Source organism: Pavona decussata, unplaced genomic scaffold (genome assembly GCF_977016875.1).
Source record: "Pavona decussata unplaced genomic scaffold, jaPavDecu1.1 SCAFFOLD_48, whole genome shotgun sequence".
In the NCBI taxonomy this organism is placed as follows: domain Eukaryota; kingdom Metazoa; phylum Cnidaria; class Anthozoa; order Scleractinia; family Agariciidae; genus Pavona; species Pavona decussata.
The window spans coordinates 5,364,959-5,387,142 of record NW_028145470.1 but is presented as its reverse complement, the minus strand read 5'-3'; the positions used below and the strand labels follow the sequence as shown (position 1 = coordinate 5,387,142).

Genomic DNA, 22,184 nt, shown 5'->3' with positions numbered 1-22,184 from the left:
CTTTTAAAAGCAGTCAGTGACTCTGCTTCCCTTATCGCGGGATCTAATCTGTTCCAGATTTCTGAACTAAAATTAATTGACGACCAGTGGCCCCATTTTCTATTGGCAGTGGATTTGCGGATATTATTCTAGACATGGTATAATAACCGTGAAAATCGCCATTAAACTCTTACACGTTGACTACAAAATTAAAGAACTAAAAAATGAAAAATGGTTATTGAATCAGTTAAAACTTAAACATCGTTACTGTTATCATATTGAAGCCATTTCTCAATGCAATCAAGGAAAGTTGTTCCATCAGACGCCGAATATTTGTTTAATGATGCAATTTGACGGACTCGTTCATTATTTTTTTTTTTTCATTCATTCATTTTATATATTTACTCTCAACAAACCCTTTTTTGGGCTGAGAGAGTAAGCTTCAAAACAAAACGTTGAGAAATATCACGTGTCGAGCTCTACGAAAAAGAGCATTAAATGGTTCCCTTGCGCCGTTTTATAATATCGTGTAATCAAAAGTCGAAGTAAACTGAAATAAATGTGACATGGTAAAATTGTGATTAAAACACTAAAAACATTAGTATACACTGAGAGATGGATATTGGTTTCCCTGTCGCACTCGGGGCTCCCGGGCAACACCCCAGTGACGGGACATCAGACGCTTCAATATTAAAGAATGACAAATCATTTCCTCTCAATGACGCACTGACACGACAAATGATATCGTATGTTCTTAAATTTTAGTTAATCTCAGCTAGCCTCAACGTTCTTATAAAAATGTTTCTTATATAAAAAAGAGTGTATTTCATTTGCATAATGACGCAGTTTGACTGACTCATTTAATTAGTTTTCATCCATTCATTTTATATATTTACCCAAGGAAAATTACATAGATGTTACATCGTAAGTGTCTCATAAGGCGGAGCAGGAACCCGTCAACAACTTCCTTTTTGGGCTTAAGAGAGTAAGCTTCAAAGCAAAATAAACGTTGAAAAATATCAGGTATCAAGCTCTACGTAAAAGTATATTAAATGGTTCTGTGGAGCTGTTTTATAATATCGAGTAATCTGAAAAAGCTAAAGTAAGCTGAAGTAAATGTAACATGGCAAAGTTGTGATTAAAACATTAATTTGCAAATAGGTCAATTGGTTTTCAGACGTTTCAACAGAGACGGATATTGTTCCCCTGTCAATCTCGGGACTCCCGGGCAACACTAAAGGACATTTATAATAGACGCCGGTTTTATTCAAGTTAAGAACGACAAATCATTGCCGCATTGACGTAACACGGCAAATTATATATTTTGCACTTCCTTTCCATCGTGCCAAGACGAGAATTAGACCTTTTTCACTCTACATGCTTATATTACGAACTCTCGCTATTTTAAAGGACACTAACTCGCGGTTCCAAGGGTGTCCACAATAAAGGGAGTTGACTGTATTTAGCTTGCATTGTTTTGCCGCAGAAATACCACAAAGTGTAGATCGCTGGGCGCTGTTGGCTCTGTGAGAGGGAATTGCATGATGCCGTCGTTTGCTTTCACGGGAGAGTATTACTACAAGAGTTTTGATGTCATGAAGAACAAAACCGGCGAATTCTTCAAAAATGTCGAGATCATGCGAGATCACATGCCCTCGATGATTCAAAAGATGCTTCATCTCGAACAAGAGCGCGCCTCTTTCAATATCTTGAGCGTTGGAAGTGGAACAGGTGACATGGATTTGGAAATTTTGAAAATAGTCAAAAAGGAGTTGCAGAAAAGCCAAGGCTCTCATCAAATGAAGATATTCAACCGAGCTATCGAGCTAAATAAATATCCTTGCGACCTTTACAAGGCTGCCATCAAAAACCTCAATGATGAACAAACAGTCTTTGATGTTCGGCAGCAGAACTTTGAAGAGTATATAAAAGAATTCACCATCGAACAGGCGAAGTTCGACATCATTCATTTCATACACAGTATCGGCTACTACGAAGATATTGAATCGGTTTTGAAGCACTGCATTGAGAACGAGCTAAATGACAAAGGACGCTTGGTTTTCATAGTAGAGAGACCGGATCTTTATTCCCGGGTTGTTGAGAAGCAACTCTTTCCAGAAAAGCATGAAAATCCAGCTGAGGAGATTTCTAAAAGTTCTGAAATTGCTGACAAAATATGCAAGATTGCCGAGAAGCATGGCTGGAAGCATGAAGTCTACACGGTTGATTATTCTATCGACGTTACTGAGATCTTTGATCCGCAATCAACCGAAGGCAATCTGCTGCTCGATTTCATTACTCACACGGAGAATTTTCGCGGTACAGCAGAAAGCAAACTGGTGCGAGAAACTATCGAGCTGATTGAAGATCTCTCAACTTTGAAAGATGGGAAGCGTCTTGGAGAAAAGAAGGAATCGCTCATTTTTGTCTATAACTAACTTTAGTTACATAAGACAAAGTACAGTCAAATCTCGATTAACTGGACTACTTGTCGATCACTTTATTTCTAGTTATACTTTTTCTTTGGTTCCAAATTTGTCATGAATATGTTAGGAAGGTTCTACCAACATTAGCTGTTACTAAGAGATATCTATTAAAACCTTTATCAAATCAGGTCTTGTACAGGTGGACAGTTGATCTTTGTGCATCGCAATTTCAATAGCTCAAATCCGTTAAAGGATTCAAACAGACTCAACATATCTTTTGTTCCATACTTAAGGGTTAGCGTACCTTTTTTAATCCACAAACAGAGTCGGTATTGTCCCCAAGTAATTTTTGGAATGGCGTTTAAACAGGGGATTGGGGATTGAACAAAACATAGGCAAAAAATTACATGCACAACGCCTGATAATTTCCAATGATGAAGCGTAAAACAGGAACATCGAAAAAAGTAACTTAATCACTCAGGCAAATCGATCCAACTGGTAGCTACTGGTATCTTTTTAAGTATTCTTCAAGAAAAGATATAAAATTACAAGGCGTTTATGAAGCAAATATCGTCCAAAATCAACAATGTATAGAAATAAAAACCGCTAAATGAAGAGAAAGGTATGAATGTGTCGAAAGTTTGAACACTTTTAGCAGTGTTACTTTTCAATACGTGTTCCACTCTTTATCACACATCGTAGATCGAGGTACCAGTGGTCGTAATAGTTCTTGTTTTTGTTCACAGACTAACATTTTTGGGTTTTGAAATTACATCAAATTCGTGTGATATTTTCTCCTTTAATTCCACTGTGAAACACGCCATTTCGTTCCTTGGGTGAACATTTCGGGGTCGGGTAACCCGAAAAGACTGATCCCCGGTCCGTGGAGGGGTCGTGGGTCAGTCTTTTCGGGTTACCCTTTCGGGGTCAGGGGCGAGGGATTTACAGATCACATGATCGTATGTTTACCAATAAGCGATGTTGTCAGATCTTTGGCAAGCGTAGGAAACGTAGAAAAATGTTGTCGTTTGTTTCCACCGGAGAGTATTACTACAAGTGTTTTGATGTCATGAAGAACAAAACCGGCGAATTCTTCAAAAATGTCGAGATCATGCGAGATCACATGCCCTCGATGATTCAAAAGATGCTTCATCTGGAACAAGACCGCGCCCGTTTCAATATCTTGAGCGTTGGAAGTGGAACAGGCGACATGGATTTGGAAATTTTGAAAATAGTCAAAAAGGAGCTGCAGAAAAGCCAAGGCTCTCATCAAATGAAGATATTCAACCGAGCTATCGAGCTAAATAAATATCCTTGCGACCTTTACAAGGCTACCATCAAAAACCTCAGTGATGAACAAACAGTCTTTGATGTTCGGCAGCAGAATTTTGAAGAGTATATAAAAGAATTCACCATGGAAGAGCACAAGTTCGATATTATTCATTTCATACACAGTATTGCCTACTACGACGATATTGAATCGGTTTTGACGCACTGCATTGAGAACGAACTAAATGACAATGGACGCTTGGTTTTCATAGTGGGAAGACCGCCAAGCCTTATTTCTTCGGTTCTTGAGAAACAACTGAAGCAACGCTTTCCAGATTGGCATGGAAATCCAGATGAGAAAAATCCGGAAAGCTACAGTGAAACTGCTGAGAAAATATTCGAGATTGCCGAGAAGCATGGCTGGAAGCATGAAGTCTACACTCATGAATATTCTATCGACGTTACTGAGATCTTTGATCCGCAATCAACCGAAGGTAATCTGCTGCTCGATTTCATTACTCACACGAATTTTCGCGGTACACCAGATAAAAAACTAATGCAAGAAACTCTCGGACTGATTGAAGATCTCTCAACTTTGAAAGATGGGAAGCGTCTTGGAGAAAAGAAGGAATCGCTTATTTTTATCTACACTGGGTAATCAAATTGTTATCAGGGTGCCCTGTTGAGTCAATTCCATCATGCTCTCGGCTGGGGGGGGGGGGGGGGGAAGAGGAGTGATTTTTAGGTCCTGGCACTCTGATAAGTTCAGTGGAAGTTCATCGGCAAAGACGATGAATTGCTGAATACCTATGTCTAAGGAGGACAACAATGAGATAGTATTTCCACAGAATGAACTGTCACAGGCATAATAATGATAAATTAGACTTATTTGAGCTTTAATTTAGCCTTAATTAGCTTTCATTAGAATGAATGTAAGCCCGAAAACAAGAAATCAATTTTTTTAAATTGTACCCTGGGGCATTTGAACACCTTATTTGTCCTAATTTTGAGGCATTTCCTTTTTTTTATTTTTTTTGAAAAATCCCTATGCCCGTGGGTCAGCAGCGTGGGGGAGGGGGGCGTGGAGGTGGGGAAAGGGCACTTTATAATAATAATAATAATAATAATAATAATAATAATAATAATAATAGGAATTTTAACACACTCTATGAAGTGATATATAGTTTTATAGTTTTAGTAGTTTTGATGGATATAGTTTTATTGGGAAAGGATTGCATTCCTTTTGGCAACACAGGTTAGGCTGTGCACCCCATGTAGCTATTTTATTAAGCATTCATATGTTTCACACTGCTTCATAATAATAATAATAATAATAATAATAATAATAATAATAATAATAATAATAATAATAATAATAATAATAATAATAATAACTGAGTTTAGCATCCAGTTGAGAACTCTGCTATATAATAATAAAACTTATATAGCGCCAATATCAATAACAGCTATTTTCATCAGTGCTAAAAACTCTAAAAACTAAACATATCGAACATTAAAACTATAAAACTACTTAGAGTACTAGAACTACACAAACTGCATAAAAATTTACATAAGTTATGTATACTTTATATAAGTAATCTTTGTACCAATTTTGCCCAGGATAGGAAAATTCTATTAGCGAATAGTGAAACAGTTACAAATTATCACAGCTGTTTTAAGGAGGGCTTCCATGGACAGCAGGGACATTTACTCACTGATGAGGCTACCCTCAATAAATAAAGCCATCTCTCTCTGTAAAAAATAGTGGTAGATAGTTAACAACAATTTTATGTACATTTAAGCGCTATAGAAATTATTTTATTAGTTGTTTATTAACAAATAGTGAAGAACATTGATGAAGGGTCGTAATAGTCCATAGTATCTTGTTTTCTCACCAAAACTGGGCAGTAAAATTATTCACCCTTTATACCATATGCCATTTCAGCATATAAGGATCATGAGACAAAAAAAAATGTGTCAGGGGTATTTCTGTGTAGTTTTCCTATCAGTTAGTTGTGCTGTCCAATCCAAAAAATAGCAGCCACCATTTCTCTTCATTTTGTTTACTGACTTTATAGCACCTCACGTACGAAAATGTCTGACCAAACGGGAGCATGAATTCGGCCAGACATTTCAACCTGACACGGGCATAACATTGACCGAACATGAGCAGTACGGGACACAGCGGTAAAGAACCTAACTAGAACAAGATGCCTGCTATACTGGCATTACGCGTGATGCTGGGGCTGATTCATTTATTCCAACTGTATGCTTCGCCGATTGATAAAACTATCCTTGATAATGGAAAACCAAAATAATATCACCATCCTCTCCACTCTCCCCGAGTCCCCCTGCTCTTGGAATTTTAAGGGGTGTACTGCCTACGATGGACTGTTCACAGTCCCCCTATTTTTCTGTGGGATTCTCGAGACCGGTACGGTTCGATGGAGCTGCCGCCATCTTGGTTTGTAAAATCGAGCGCGATCTGGGAAGAGTCTAAACTCCCGAGGGGAGGGGAGCGGAGTTGGGAGGCGGTGGGAAAAATAGGGAGACTGTAACAGCTTCTCACTGTCTCGTGTTCGAGGGGCGTGCCGAAACTTTGTCGCCTCGACTAATTGAATCAACTAAAAAATATACTCCCCAGAGATAAACATGTCAAATTGAAGGAAATACGAAAGTCCTTGTTTAATACAGTACAGTTTCTGTACCATTTCGAAACAAAGTACAGTTGTCAAATAAAATAAGGTTGCGAAAGTCTTTCGAGTGAGGATAGGCATGGAAATACAGTACAGTACACAAGCTATTTGCAAAGTGCGATGATCACTTCTCACTTTCATCTATATCCGCAGTTCATATATGAATTATTTCATATACTTTACATCGTTTCACTCCTCTCACGGGAAAATGGGAACCTACAATTGACCTTGCTCCCAATGTGTGGCTTCATAGCTCAGTTGGTAGAGCATCGCACCGGTAACGCGGAGGTCACGGGTTCGAATCCCGTTGAAGCCTGAATTTTTTTTCAGGCTTCCAATTTCCAATTGCATAAATTGGAAAATTCACTGCGATGATCACTTCTCACTTTCATCTATATCCGCAGTTCATATATGAATTATTTCATATACTTTACATTGAATTTAAATAGTTATACAAGCGGAACACATAGAGCGAAGCTAACAGCGAAACCTCTTTAGATACATGCCGCATTTGTAACATTTATTCTCAAATAGCAGTCGGCGATTTCGGGAAGCAAAACAAGTACATTTCCACATAAAATTTGTTTAAGATCCTGAAAAGAGCTGTAGTTGCCAGCATTCCTTTAGCCGATCTTTTAAAACCGATCTTGGAGTTGAAGTTGATCCACAAGAGTCACAAGATCAGACAAGATGGACAATCCTGACGTGTTTGCAACAGCGCTTGCGACGAAAGCCACGATCAGCAACGTTTCAATCGCTTTGTGTGTGTTGTTTCGCCCCAGAGAATTGTTAAAAAAAGTCGTCCCTACAGTTCGCCATCTACTTTAAAGCAGTCCAAAGAGACAGAAAACTGCAGTCTGCCTCCTGCCAAACGTCCGCTGATTTTCAACCGTTTTGAGCCAGTTCCGTCCACCGTATCGACCCGTACCGAGACAAATTTTACACTGAACGTTTTGTTAGAAGATGCGAGCGGCGATGAGGATGTTTGTATACTATTAGGCCTCCAAGCAGACGGGACAAACGATAAAAATCAAAACATTCCCCACGATCTTCACAACATTACACGCCAGCCATATCCAGTTTTAGAACTGGCGGTGAACGATACGTCAGTCATGCTGTCAACGCTTCGGAAGTATTATTGTCTAATTGACCAATGAGGTGTTGCCGTTGCTGGTGCAACGGGCCTTTGGAACGCGAGACAGTGAGAAGCTGTTACAGTCCCTCTATTTTTTCGCTTCCCCTCACCCACTATACTAACACCCACTCCCGCTCCCCTCGGTAGTTTAGACACTTTCCCCAGATCGCGCTCGCTTTTACAAACCAAGATGGCGGCGGTTCCATAGAAGCGTACCGGTCTCGAGAATCCCACGAAAAAATAGGGGGACTGTGAACATCAAAATTTCCCTTCTTAGGCCAAAAGTGGAAAAAATGTATGTTTAGACTAGTTAGCCTTCATGGCAGGTGATGAAGGGGAAGGGAGAAGGAGTACTAGTGACGAGCATGAAATGCACAAGGGATACAGTTCCCCTCCCAGTGCCTGGCATGCAGGCATGGAAGCTATAGGCCAATGGGGAGACAATATTCTTTTCAGAGTGGAAAGGTCAAAGCCCATCTATCCAATCCTGTTGAAAATCAAAATATGTTCTGTCGCACTTTGTAATAATCATCCCACTTTGTAATAGCTGTCGCACTTTGTAATAAAACTGTCACACTTTGTAATACCTGTCGCACTTTGTAATAACACTTGTCACACTTTGTAATAAAATAGCTATCGCACTTTGTAATAACAAGTTGTCGCACTTTGTAATAAATGAAGCTGTCGCACTTTGTAATAAGCTTTTAAATTACTTTTGAATACGACGTTCGGTGGAAAATAAGTGAATTAACTAATCACTTAGGTACAAATACGTTCTTCTTTTATATTTTACTTTGCACACTAAACTGAGGGGATGAAAAAGAAACGCGTTGTCCTCCACGCCTCTCGCAATTGTTATTTGTCTTGATGTATCGTGACAGGAACACTTCCTCATCACGAGTAATGACTTTTAAAAATCGGTTTTGTTAAGCCGCTCCATTGACTCGGTACTAGTCTAATTTACCGTGCAAGTGACCCTATTGCGTGTTTAATTTGTAAATGATAGCTTAATTCAGGTGTTAGAGAGGAAGAAACTGGAAAGTAACCTGTGATGATGCTCAGGACAGAAGGAGGGATTTGGTGTTCTCTTGCAAATCCTGGGCAAGATGTTTTCCTCTGCTGCCAACCAAGTGGTTAAAGACATGCTAGTCTAACTACTATGCGTGACCCACACCTCAAAATGACCTCATCGATCTAGGGCAGAAGGCATTTGTACATCTCACACAATGGTTTCGACCAATGCTCGAAGGGAAAGGCTGTCACATTGCATCCATTCCACCCCAGTGGATCTTTTTGAAGGTTCTGGTCAGTGTTCAGTTCAAGAGATAAGCATAGCTTGATCTGTGGACCACCATTCTAACAAAGAAACACGACAAAGGTGATCTCAAAGATGGACTCCACTTACTTGAAATCGTATTGGTTCTTCCTATCTCCGCTGCTCAGCAGGGAAAGGGCATAATCAGCCCAAAATAGAATCAAAAATGATTCACATTCCTCCCTTGGTGGAGAAACCTTTGAAGATCCATGGGAATTTCACTGGAGGGTCCATCAGTTCTGGATTTTGATCCAGAGGTAGCAGTGAAAAAATGAGTTTCTTCATCAAAAAGGCCACGAGGACCATTCCTCCAATCTTGAGGATATAATGCGGCAGATATTCATAATATAAATAGAATGTATCCAGTCTTTTATTTCTTGGCCCACACCTCACTGCAACTCCCCTCTATAGACTTGCTTACAAGTCGAGCTTAGAGAGCGCGAAGCGCAGGTCCAGTCAATGAGAAGCGAGCGAGCGACTTTGAGAAAGTCTACTCCCCTCTACTAATACCTCAGCACACACCAAGCGAAGAACAATACAACTATAAATTCGATTATTTACCGTGCAGACCTATCGACCATTTACACTGCGTAGCGTGTATATTTCGAAGAACTGTGGTATTTGTCTTGTAATGGTGTCCAAGCTATCTCGACTTTTAGCCACGATTGTAGCACCTATTTAAAATCTTGTGACTACCCTACCCGCCCCCCTCCAAAAAAAAAAAAACTCTTCATATAAAACAAGAAGCGAGTCACTTGAAGCCTCCGTCTCCCTTACTGACACTTGGACTCGACCCTCTCGCGCATCTTTTTATTTTTACCTGGAGTTATTTCCCCTCTGTTCAGTTATTACACTCCGTCGTTGCTAAACAAGCTATGTGATCTCCAAAATAACAATTGGGAGAAGCGTGGAGTAGAACGCGTTAGTCCCCTCAGTTAAGTATGTAGAGTAGAATATCAAGGAAGAACGTATTTGTGCCCTAGGGGATTAGTTAAGTCATATATTTTCTACCAAATATCCTATTCAAAGGAAATTTGAAAGCTTATTACAAAGTGCGACAACTTGTTATTACAAAGTGCGACAGCTTCATTTATTACAAAGTGCGACAACTTGTTGTTACAAAGTGCGATAGCTATTTTATTACAAAGTGTGACAAGTGTTATTACAAAGTGCGACAGGTATTACAAAGTGCGACAGAACACACCATCGTCTCCACTCCCCTCCCCCCTGGCTCTCGGAATTTTAAGAGGTGTACCACCTACTAATTCCCAAAGTTTCCAATCTTAGGCTGAAACTGGCATAAAAAAGTGTATCGTTAGACCAAATGGATGAGGGGGTTGGTTTCTAAAGAAACTGCGGTGCTGCGTCGGTGGGGAGTAGAAACAAATGTTTGGTTTATCAACAGAGTTGATAACTAAAGGTAAATTGGCCACGGTAAAGAGATTCAAATGCTAATGTTACGAACATTAGCCCTTCGTTGGAGAGAATCCCGTTAGCCTGCATGGCGGTTGCTGGAGGGAGAGGGAGCGCAAGGTGATGAGCACAGAGCGCGCGATGGACACGGCTCCCCTTCCAGTGCCCGTTCCCCCCCCCCCCCCCCCCACTCCCCTTCCAGTCGAGGGAGGAAGAGAGAGGATCCTGGGAACGAGGTTTCAGGGGCGTTGCAGATCACATGATCGAGCGACCGATTTCTTATTCCGACTACACTATCACGAGCCATTCAATGTGAAATAGTTTATTGAGGAATGGTCAGTCAGGCATCCGACAACAACAATGTGTCCTAAAATATACTTTTTACAACATACAATATGCTATTAAGTCCAACTTGAAAAGCTTGAACAATTAAGTGTACCGCGCCAGATACGAAAAACCATTAAAAAACCCCTCTTGATGTGGCCAAAAAATATGTGGAAACGTATTCCCCATCTAATGCAGCGGCACGAAGCCTCGAGGAAGAGGTACAAATAAACCCATAACTCCATAGCAAAAGAATTTAACCAAATTTGAAAACAGCGAACAGGAAGACACCCTGCTAGCAGAGCCTTTCTTTTGCTTGCTCAAAAAGACAAAAGGAGGCTCTGCGGAAGACTGACTGAGCTAGAACGATTAATATTTCCCGCTAAAACATTAAATACTCAAAACTGTCCCTTGAGAATACCAAAACCTCTCAATCGTGCCATCAGAATAGTAATTTCTAAATAATTCGTTCCTTAGTCACTCAACCGTCAGAAATGGGTCTGCCAAATCTGCGAGCCATGCGAGCCACAGTACAAATGTTACGAATTTTTATTTTATTTACATTCGCATGAGAATATTTTGGACAAATATTTTTTCTTTGTTTTTTTCGTTTTTGTTATTTGGAGAAAATTTTATTTATTCAAATCGCCCAAGATGCGCCAAAAAAAATAAATAAATAAAAACAATACGCAAAAATCTATCAAGGTTCAAGAATGGTGAGTAAATCGTGTAATTTTAACAGGTTTGGTCTTTAGTGAATCAGAGCTATCAGAACTCTGTCCGTTGGCTGACTGCTGCATGTGATTGTCTCTTCCCTCAGACAAGTCTTTCTTCAATACTCGTTACTAGAGTTGCAGAGGCTGGTTTCTAGAGATAGCGTTCGACCCACCAGCTGGCGGCAAATGCTTCTACTACGCCGCTTCCTCTCAAATCGGATTATGTGCGTCAATATTGACTTCTCTCATCTTTGAGTACTTGGAAAATCATCAGTTTGATGCAAGTAGATGATTTTTATGGCCATTTCTGGTCGATCTCATTCAGGAGATGCGAAAAGATTACTTAGGATTTCATCAGTCTGAAACGATTGCCTTGATGACGTGTTTGTCTATGAATTTGTTCTTGGAACAGTCTTGTGTTCTGGTGTTTTTTGACAGTTTTTTTTTTTTTTGTCGTAAAATAAATGCTGTCCTCTGTCTTACCAGTGTTCCAATGCTCTTGCTCTTGTTCTCATGTGAAGGTAAATATAAGAAATAAAAATTCTTAACATTTGTACTGTGGCTCGCACGGCTCACATGACTCGCATGGCTCGCACATGGCTCGCTGACTCGCAGATTTTAATCACTCGTCAGAAATTACATATTTTGATCACTGGGCGTTAAAGCTCTTTGGCAAGTGTGGGAAAGATACAACCATGTCGTCGTTTGTTTCCACGGGAGAGCTTTACTACAAGAGTTATCATGTATTTAAGAGCAAAACCGACGAATTCTTCAAAAATGTCGAGATCATGCGAGATCACATGCCCTCGATGATTCAAAAGATGCTTCATCTGGAACAAGACCGCGCCCGTTTCAATATCTTGAGCGTTGGAAGTGGAACAGGTGACATGGATTTGGAAATTTTGAAAATAGTCAAAAAGGAGCTGCAGAAAAGCCAAGGCTGCCATCAAATGGAGATATTCAACCGAGCTATCGAGCTAAATAAATATCCTTGCGACCTTTACAAGGCTGTCATAAAAAACCTCAATGATGAACAAACAGTCTTTGATGTTCGGCAGCAAAACTTTGAAGAGTATGTAAAAGAATTTACCATGGAACAGCACAAGTTCGACATCATTCATTTCATACACAGTATCTACTACGTAGATATTGAAACGGTTTTGAAGCACTGCATTGAGAACGAACTAAATGACAAAGGACGCTTGGTTTTCATAGTGGGAACACCGCCGGATCTTATTTGTTCGGTTCTCGATAAGCAACGATTTCCAGATTGGCACGGAAATTCAGATAAGAAAAATCCTGAAAGCTTTGAACCTGCTGAGGAAATATTGGAGATTGCAGAGAGGCATGGCTGGAAGCATGAAGTCTACACCCATGAATATTCTATCGACGTCACTGAGATCTTTGATCCGCAATCAACCGAAGGCAATCTGCTGCTCGATTTCATTACTCACACGGAGAATTTTCGCGGTACAGCAGATAACAAACTAGTGCGAGAAACTCTCGGACTGATTGAAGATCTCTCAACTCTGAAAGATGGGAAGCGTCTCGGAGAAAAGAAGGAATCGCTTATTTTCATCTACAAGTAATTAAATAATCAAATTCTTACTAACGTCATATATGTGATTACGTCAGGGGCACTCAACGCCCAAAGCAACCTCGTTCCCAGGGTCTCTCTTCTTCCCGCCCCAGCGAGACGAGAGAGACCGTCTCTCTCTCTCTCTCGCTGGGGCGGGAAGAAGAGAGACCCTGGGAACGAGGTTGCGCCCAAAGCTTTCTAAATACGTCAGAAGTGCCTAAAATGGATTTCTGTATGCTTTAGATGCTTGTTTGGTTAATTTGGAGCTCCCCTAAAAAACATTTATCTGTTCGGATATGTTAGGGGAACTTTGGTCGTGTCGAAAGTTTGTGGGGACTTTTTTGTCTCATCCGAAAGTTTTAGCTATCCTGATGGGCCTTGCCGAAAGTTCGAGGAAACGTAGTAGCCATAGTTTCATTAGAAAATTTTAGGGGACGTTTTTCGCTATACCTGTGACTACGAAAATTAAGCGAAAATCTTAGGGAATATAAATGCTCATCCGAATATTATAGGCGTATAACCTATGCATCCAAAAACGTTAGGGATAAAATAGTACGCTCTGTCAGACCTAAATAACTGAATAATGTAAATTCCTGATGATACGTCAATTCTTCTCCGAAAGTTTTAGCAGCTTTTAAAATATCTGCAACATCTTGCAGTAAGAGGTGAAGGTTTTCTTTAGTAGATGAAAACCAGAGTGTTTCAAAACTCTTCCAGAAAGTCCGAGAGTGGGGGCAGCTAAGCAACAAATGATACAATGTTTCTCGCTCCAATTTGCAAAATGTACACTTGTCATATGTACTGTAACCTATTTTGTGTAGTCAGTGGTGTTAGTGTAGGGTATAAAGTTTAAGACTTTGTACTGAAAGCCTTTCACATAAGGTTCAAGAGCTACTTGATGAGGTAATTTGTTGAAGCTGAGCACTCGTGAAATTAAATTTATTTTGCAGCTTTCTGGCCATATTAGGTAGCTGCGCCATTTTGCTCAGTAAAAATGAGTTGAAATGTTTTGATTTCTTTTTTCTCACATCAAAGACATTATTTTCAATAAGAAATGAACAGAGAGATGTTGATTGAACATTACTTTCTTTTAAATGTTTTGGTACAGAGTGTCGGAGACCTGTCCAAATTAAGAAATTGGTTTTAGTTATTTTATTATTCTCAATGACCTTAAAAGAGTTTATCATTCAAATGAAATAACAAGTCATGCACAAAGACCACTCCACCCTCAAAGTAGTTTTTCAGTTATAGAATATAATGGACCATCATTAACACGAATGTCTGTGTTATTCCATATTATATTAACCCAATCTTTTGTTGAAGCAAAATTATGACGAAACTCTGACCACCATTGTAGAAGTTCAGTGTAGAAAAAACAACCCGCCATACCTTAATAAAACATGCAGCAGATAGTTTCTCTAGGTGCCACCTTGTGCACTAAATATTCTTTTTAGCCAAGCCAATCGCAATGACTTAATGCTGAGTCATGCAGTCAATATCAATCATTTTTACTCCGCGTGACCGGTTTTTTTCATTTCGATCACTGGGCGTTGCAGCTCTTTGGCAAGTGTGGGAAAGATAGAGCCATGTTGTCGTTTGTTTCCACGAGAGATTATTACTTCAAGAGTTGGGATGTGTTTAAGCGCAAAACTGGCCAATTCTCGGAAATTGTCATGATCATGCGAGAACACCTGCCCTTGATGATTCAAAAGATGCTTCATCTGGAACAAGCCGAGCGCGCCTCTTTCAATATCTTGAGTGTTGGAAGTGGAACAGGTGACATGGATTTGGAAATTTTGAAAATAGTCAAAGATGAGCTACACAAAAGCCAAGGCTCTCATCAAATGAAGATATTCAACCGAGCTATTGAGCTCAATAAATATCATTGCGACCTTTACAAGGCTGCCATCAAAAACCTCAATGATGAACAAACAGTCTTTGATGTTCGGCAGCAAAACTTTGAAGATTATATAAAAGACTTTACCATGGAAGAGCACAGGTTCGACATCATTCATTTTATACACAGTATCTACTACGTAGACATTGAAACGGTTTTGAAGCACTGCATTGAGAACGAACTGAACGACGAAGGACTCTTGGTTTTCATAGTGGCAAGACCACCGGATCTGATTTGTTCGGTTATCAATAAGCAACGCTTTCCAGATTGGCATGGAAATTCAGATAAGAAAAATCCTGAGAGCTTTGAAACTGCCGAGACGATATTCGAGATTGCAGAGAGGCATGGCTGGAAGCATGAAGTCTACACCCAAGAATACTCTATCGACGTTACTGAGATCTTTGATCCGCAATCAACCGAAGGTAATCTGCTGCTCGATTTCATTACTCACACGGAGAATTTTCGCGGTACAGCAGATAACAAACTGGTGCGAGAAACTCTCGCGCTGATTGAAGATCTCTCAACTTTGAAAGATGGGAAGCGTCTTGGAGTAAAAAAGGAATCGCTTATTTTCATCTACAAGTAATTAAATAATCAAATTCTTACTAACGTCATGCATGTGATTACCTTGTCTAAGGAGGAGAAAAATGAGATACTATTTTCAGAGAATGAACTTATAACTAGTAATAACCAAAGGTTAGGAAATGCGGTTGAGGACCGCGATGCATTTTTGGCTATTTGGTTAATGAAAGATTTGGGGGCCGATAGGGAGAAAGGATTTGTTTTGCATGGTTGAAATTTTAGTCCATGAAGACACTCCCCATGCTCCACTCGCTTTTACCTCTATTTCGACACTAACAATAGAGTGATTTTACTCAACCTGTGAAACAGTTACCAACACTAGATCATTCCACGAGACACTAGTCCCATTGTTTTGTTTTGCTTAGTTTTAGTAATATGCTGTAATTGTTGTTGTTTCACGGTGTAAAGAGAATCACTGAAGGTTATAAAATATGCCGGTATTGATCGAATTAAAATGATTTATGTAACAAGCAAACCTTAGAGATGTCATTTGAATGAATAACAATAAAATCAAACAAATAAGGCACTTGTTGTTGTGTATTGTTTAAAATGTTAATGTATGTAAAGACTAAACTGAAACGAACCCCGTTCTAAGGACTGAAGGACGAACAACGCTCTCGTTCCTCGCTTCTATCAGATCAAAGACAACAATCTCAGACTATACGTTTGTCAGGTCAAGGACGAAAAATTCCGAAGCTCCGCGCTTGACGTAAAGGACGAACAGATACGACTCTCGCTCGAGGCTTGAGGTCAAGGACTAACAGACGAACAACACTCTCGCTACTCGCGGCGGAATGCGGCCGGGAAATGGCATCCCACGCGACACGAACGGAATTGACACGCTGTATCCATTCTACTCCCTTTGGTGTTGCCACCTCTTTGATGCAGCGTACAGTAGGTGAAGATTTCTTTGAAGGCCTCAAGCATGTTAAGGCATGGCTTACTCTACTTAAGACCCTCCCCCCGCGAATTTGTAACTACCTATCTTTGAAATCAATGTTTTTTAAATCCCCAGAGAGGCCATAAGTTTGTAATCAACGTATTACAGCAACCTTAAATTCCTTGAGGCATAAGAATAGTGGTCACGTGTTTGATGAAGTCACAATTGCGCTCAAAACTAATTATCAGATGGGGTAAGAATGGTTCATAGTGACTCGAAGCTTAGCATGTGCGGTTGTAGATTCTATCGTATAGTAACTGCATCTGTCCTGAATGGAATAGGTTTTGGTTTTATTAAGGCGGGGGTACACCTGAAAGCCGTTTTCACGCCGCTTAAAATCGGTCCAATAGAAATATCTTGTTCGCATTTCAAGCAATACAAAATCCCTCTACTCATTACACAAATCAATGTTTTGGGATGTTTTATGAATTTTTGGGTGATTTTTAGGTATATTTGGAAGGAAATAATTTTTCTTGAAGGATTGGTAAAATTAAAAGAAATAAGAAATGTTGAAGATTTTGGGATGTTTTAAAATTAGAATTTGTAGTTAATAATTAATAGACGGATACCAAAATAGTCCACTAGAAATCCGGGGTGCTCTTGGGTGGGTATCAACTGTCTGTTAGTGTTCCAAAAATCATTTTCTTTCTTCTATCCATTCTTAAAACGTCTTCAAATTTTACTCAAATTCGGGTGTACCCCCGCCTTAACTCCCTTAGGAAGTAAAGGGAATATTATAAAACTCGACACACACACTAATACACCAGGAGGGCGTTTCAACCAAACTGCCTCGAAAATTGAAATGTATCTCTACAAAACAACGCTTAAATTACTAGAAACAATGTGGAATAACGTCTTTTGTATTTTCAGTGCAAATAAATTGCTTTTCTACAAGAAGATCAAAATGTTTAACTCAGTATATTTACAACATTAAATCTGCGCCTGAAACAAGCTGAAGCGAGTGAATGCCATTAAAACAAAATCATTTCTTCTGGAGGAAATCCTTTCCTGTTTTATGTTTTGAACTTTTAATTACTTTTTGTTTCCTTTCATCAGGTCTACGTCAGCTCTTTGACTGGCGGAAATGTGCAAATGTAGCCGTTATTAATAACATTTGTTTGAAATTTACGGAATGCAATACGTACTTAGCTCAAATGAAAGAGTGATTTTCGTTTGACCTTGAAATGATATATTTTTTACGCCATGCAGAACAGCCATCCGCTAACGTGCTCAATGGTTAGCCGCCATTATGTGTCATCCCATAAGTCCTTGCACGAGTAGTTATTTCGATTTGCCCCGCCCCCCTACCCCCGGGCAAGACCGCTTGAGGAAATTCCCGACCCCCGGGTCAGACGTGCCGGGTTTTCTCGGGGGTGTGCCCTTGGGGGGATGGTAACAGGTAAAATTGAACCACGCGTAAAACGCAGACTACAGACCGGGCGTAAAAAACGGACAGACGGTAAAATTTAGACCAGGAATATACATTGCTTTCAATATACTTGCTTGTACTATGCTGTAAAACAATCGACAAATGACAACTGAGATTTTATTATGTCAACTTTCTGGCGTTTACAGCTGCATATGCCAGGAAAGAAGCCCAAGTTCACGCACATATGCGTCTTGTTACAACAGTTTTTAGGAGGGTTCCAATAATAAATATAATTATTGATGGCAGGACGTTCAGTCACTGATGGCATTATACTCTCAATAAATATAGCCACCTCTCTCTCCCAGTTGGCTTGATAGCTCATTTGGTAGAGCACTGCACTGGTATCGCAGAGGTCATGGGTTCAAATCCCATTCAAGCCTGAATTTTTTCAGGCTTTCTTTTCGCAATCTTTCTTCTATTTAATTTCTATTTAGAGGTCAGGTCTGAAAATGGGTACCAGATATTTACTACTTTTGGTCTCAAATATTGTCAGAGTTTGGAGAACTGAGCTGCAAACTCCCACCATAATTTCAGAGGAGTACCCTGGAGGGTGTGGGTTTGGTTTTAGCCAGGGGGGGGGGGGGGACCTATTCAGAATTCCAGTAGGGGTATGCTGCCCCGTTCTCCAAATCCTGACCCTATTTCAAACCAAAACATGCCATTTTCCACAACCATTTTCAGACCTGGCCTGTAAAATCCATACCCGTTTTCAGACCTTTGTTGTAGCATAATTAAGCTTCGCATCAGTGCTAAAGTCAAGAATTGGTAAAATTCACCCGAAAATTCAACTCGAATTATATATTTTGGATACTTCTCTTTCTCTACTATTCATTTGGAGTTGAAAAGACAAGTACGTTTATACCCTCTCGTGGTTCCGTCGGTGTTGCCGCAGATCTTTGGCAAGCGTACGAAACATAGAAATATGTTGTCGTTTGTTTCCACGGGAGAGTATTATTATAAGAGTTTTGATGTCATGAAGAACAAAACCGGCGAATTCTTCAAAAATGTCGAGATCATGCGAGATCACATGCCCTCCATGATTCAAAAGATGCTTCATCTGGAACAAGACCGCGCCTCTTTCAATATCTTGAGTGTTGGAAGTGGAACAGGTGACATGGATTTGGAAATTTTGAAAATAGTCAAAGATGAGCTACAAAAAAGCCAAGGCTGCCATCAAATGAAGATATTCAACCGAGCTATCGAGCTAAATAAATATCCTTGCGACCTTTACAAGGCTGCCATCAAAAATCTCAATGATGAACAAACAGTCTTTGATGTTCGGCAGCAGAACTTTGAAGAGTATATAAAAAAATTCACCATCGAACAGCACAAGTTCGACATCATTCATTTCATCCACAGTATCGGCTACTATGACGATATTGAATCGGTTTTGACGCACTGCATTGAGAACGAACTAAATGACAATGGACGCTTGGTTTTCATCGTAGAGAGACCGGATCTTTATTCCCGGGTTGTTGAGAAGCAACTCTTTCCAGAAAAGCATGAAAATCTAGCTGAGGAGATTTCTAAAAGCTCTGAAATTGCTGAGAAAATATGCAAGATTGCCGAGAAGCATGGCTGGAAGCGTGAAGTCTACACGGTTGATTATTCTATCGACGATCGTTACTGAGATCTTTGATCCGCAGTCAACCGAAGGCAATCTGCTGCTCGATTTCATTACTCACACGGAGAATTTTCGCGGTACAGCAGAAAACAAACTGGTGCGAGAAACTCTCGCGCTGATTGAAGATCTCTCAACCTTGAAAGATGGAAAGCGTCTTGGAGAAAAGAAGGAATCGCTCATTTTTGTCTATAACTAACCTTAGTTACATAAGGCAAAGTACAGTCAAATCTCGATTAACCAGACTTGTCGATCACTTTATATCCAGCTAGACTTTTTCTTTGGTTCCAAATTTGTCATGAATATGTTAGGAAGGTTCTACCAACATTAGTTGTTACTAAGAGATATCTATTCAAAACTTGTATCAAATCAGGTCTTGTACAGGTGGATAGTTGATCTTTGTGCATCGCAATTTCAATAGCTCAAATCCTTTAAAGGATTCAAACAGACTCAACCTATCTTTTGTCCCATACTTAAGGGTTAGCGTACCTTTTTTAATCCACAAACAGAGTCGGTATTGTCTCCAAGTAATTTTTGGAATGGCGTTTAAACAGGGGATTGGGGATTGAGCAAAAAAATAGGCAAAAAATAATTACATGCACAACGCCTGATAATTTCCAATGATGAAGCGTAAAACAGTAACATCGAAAAAAATAACTTAATGACTTAGGCAAATCGATCCAACTGGTATCTTTTTAAGTATTCTTCAAGAAAAGATATAAAATTACAAGGCGTTTATGAAGCAAATATCGTCCAAAATCAACAATGTATAGAAATAAAAAGCGCTAAAAGAAGAAGAAAGGTATGAATGTGTCGAAAGTTGGAACACTCTTAGCAGTGTTACTTTTTAATACGTGTAGCACTCTTTATCACACATCGTAGATCGAGGTACCAGTGGTCATAATAGTTCTTCATTATAAAGACCACCTTCACCGGCGTTATAAATTAACTCCAACAGAAAGGCCCTCAAATTTCCTATTCGAACTTGGCGCAAATTTCCTTCATGGCGTTATCTTCTCCGTACTTGTTTGTCAAAATACTCGACAACATCCTTGCCTCTTTCTCACTTGAAGGGGCAGCCACATATACCACGTAGTCAAGCCTGTGGTAATGTTCCTCGGCGCTGGGTTGCACATTCTCTGAATTTGTACCCGTTGTAACCTGAAGGCTAATTCATTTTGAACGAACTCAGTGTGCAAAAGAAATTAAAGTTGCAAAATACTTCATTTCTTCAGTTCTGTTGTCTTTTTATGATGTACGGCAGCACTGATTCGAAAATGTGAACATTGAGCCAGTGAAGAAGTTGCAAAACAGTCTCAAAAAACTCAGTGCGTTGTTCAAGTTATGTTTTTTTAAAAAGGGGAAGTGTCATGGGGTTTATGACCTCTTTTGTTCAAAATGATGAAATAAGACCTTCACTTAGCTACAAAATAATTCTAGAACAGCGAGATAAAGAAATCAAGGAACAACTTGTGAACTGTTCTAGCGCAATTTGGAAACAAAAATGCGAGGACATGTAAAAACGTTAGACTATCATTTTTTCAAGTTTACATCCATTCTGACCCACTCTCTCTCTGGCCAGAGGCCTAATCGACAGTTTTATTACACTGGGGTAATAATTTATAACAAAACTAGACAATTATTTTTTATGTTTTTGTTCACAGACTAACATTTTTGGGTTTTGAAATTACATCAAATTCGTGTGATATTTTCCCCTTTAATTCCACTGTGAAACACGCCATTCCGTTCCTTGGGTGAACACTGATCCCCGGTCCGTGGAGGGGTCGTGGGTCAGTCTTTTCGGGTTACCCTTTCGGGGTCAGGGGCGAGGGATTTACAGATCACATGATCGTATGCTTACCAATTAGCGGTGTTGCCGTCAGATCTTTGGCAAGCGTAGGAAACGTAGAAAAATGTTGTCGTTTGCTTTCACCGGAGAGTATTACTACAAGAGTTTTGATGTCATGAAGAACAAAACCGGCGAATTCTTCAAAAATGTCGAGATCATGCGAGATCACATGCCCTCAATGATTCAAAAGACGCTTCATCTGGAACAAGAGCGCGCCTCTTTCAATATCTTGAGCGTTGGAAGTGGAACAGGTGACATGGATTTGGAAATTTTGAAAATAGTCAAAAAGGAGCTGCAGAAAAGCCAAGGCTGCCATCAAATGAAGATATTCAACCGAGCTATTGAGCTTAATAAATATCCATGTGACCTTTACAAGGCTGTCATCAAAAACCTCAATGATGAACAAACAGTCTTTGATGTTCGGCAGCAGAACTTTGAAGAGTATATAAAAGAATTCACCATGGAAGAGTCGAAGTTCGACATCATTCATTTCATCCACAGTATTGCCTACTACGACGATATTGAATCAGTTTTGACGCACTGCATTGAGAACGAACTAAATGACGAAGGACTCTTGGTTTTCATAGTGGGAAGACCGCCAAGCCTTATTTCTTCGGTTCTTGAGAAACAGCTGAAGCAACGCTTTCCAGGTTGGCATGGAAATCCAGATGAGAAAAATCCGGAAAGCTACAGTGAAACTGCTGAGAAAATATTCGAGATTGCGGAGAAGCATGGCTGGAAGCATGAAGTCTACACTCATGAATATTCTATCGACGTTACTGAGATCTTTGATCCGCAATCAACCGAAGGTAATCTGCTGCTCGATTTCATTACTCACACGGAGAATTTTCGCGGTACACCAGATAAAAAACTAATGCAAGAAACTCTCGGACTGATTGAAGATCTCTCAACTTTGAAAGATGGGAAGCGTCTGGGAGAAAAGAAGGAATCGCTTATTTTTATCTACACTGGGTAATCAAATTGTTATCAGGGTGCCCTGTTGAGTCAATTCCA

At 39.8% G+C, this 22,184-nt stretch overlaps 5 protein-coding genes and 1 pseudogene across 5 annotated transcripts; all 6 read left to right on the top strand.

Moving 5' to 3' along the window:
* The first annotated feature begins 1,348 nt into the window (after positions 1–1,348).
* On the top strand, positions 1,349–2,782 carry LOC146481958 (carnosine N-methyltransferase 2-like). Its single transcript, XM_085107625.1, has one exon. It carries the CDS (start codon positions 1,521–1,523, stop codon positions 2,415–2,417), a length of 897 nt encoding a protein of 298 aa, XP_084963751.1. The 5' UTR covers positions 1,349–1,520; the 3' UTR covers positions 2,418–2,782.
* Positions 2,783–3,396: 614 nt separating this feature from the next.
* On the top strand, positions 3,397–4,431 carry LOC146481957 (carnosine N-methyltransferase 2-like). The gene has a single exon (XM_085107624.1). The coding sequence runs from the start codon at positions 3,424–3,426 to the stop codon at positions 4,330–4,332; it is 909 nt and encodes a 302-aa protein (XP_084963750.1). The 5' UTR covers positions 3,397–3,423; the 3' UTR covers positions 4,333–4,431.
* A 7,053-nt stretch (positions 4,432–11,484) lies between these two features.
* LOC146481956 (histamine N-methyltransferase-like) lies at positions 11,485–12,920 on the top strand. The gene has a single exon (XM_085107623.1). It carries the CDS (start codon positions 11,969–11,971, stop codon positions 12,860–12,862), a length of 894 nt encoding a protein of 297 aa, XP_084963749.1. The 5' UTR covers positions 11,485–11,968; the 3' UTR covers positions 12,863–12,920.
* A 1,386-nt stretch (positions 12,921–14,306) lies between these two features.
* On the top strand, positions 14,307–15,825 carry LOC146481955 (carnosine N-methyltransferase 2-like). Its single transcript, XM_085108039.1, has one exon. It carries the CDS (start codon positions 14,439–14,441, stop codon positions 15,333–15,335), a length of 897 nt encoding a protein of 298 aa, XP_084964165.1. The 5' UTR covers positions 14,307–14,438; the 3' UTR covers positions 15,336–15,825.
* Positions 15,826–18,114: 2,289 nt separating this feature from the next.
* On the top strand, positions 18,115–19,700 carry LOC146481954 (histamine N-methyltransferase-like; annotated as a pseudogene).
* Positions 19,701–21,193: 1,493 nt separating this feature from the next.
* LOC146481953 (histamine N-methyltransferase-like) lies at positions 21,194–22,165 on the top strand. The gene has a single exon (XM_085107622.1). It carries the CDS (start codon positions 21,235–21,237, stop codon positions 22,144–22,146), a length of 912 nt encoding a protein of 303 aa, XP_084963748.1. The 5' UTR covers positions 21,194–21,234; the 3' UTR covers positions 22,147–22,165.
* The last annotated feature ends 19 nt before the right edge of the window (positions 22,166–22,184 follow it).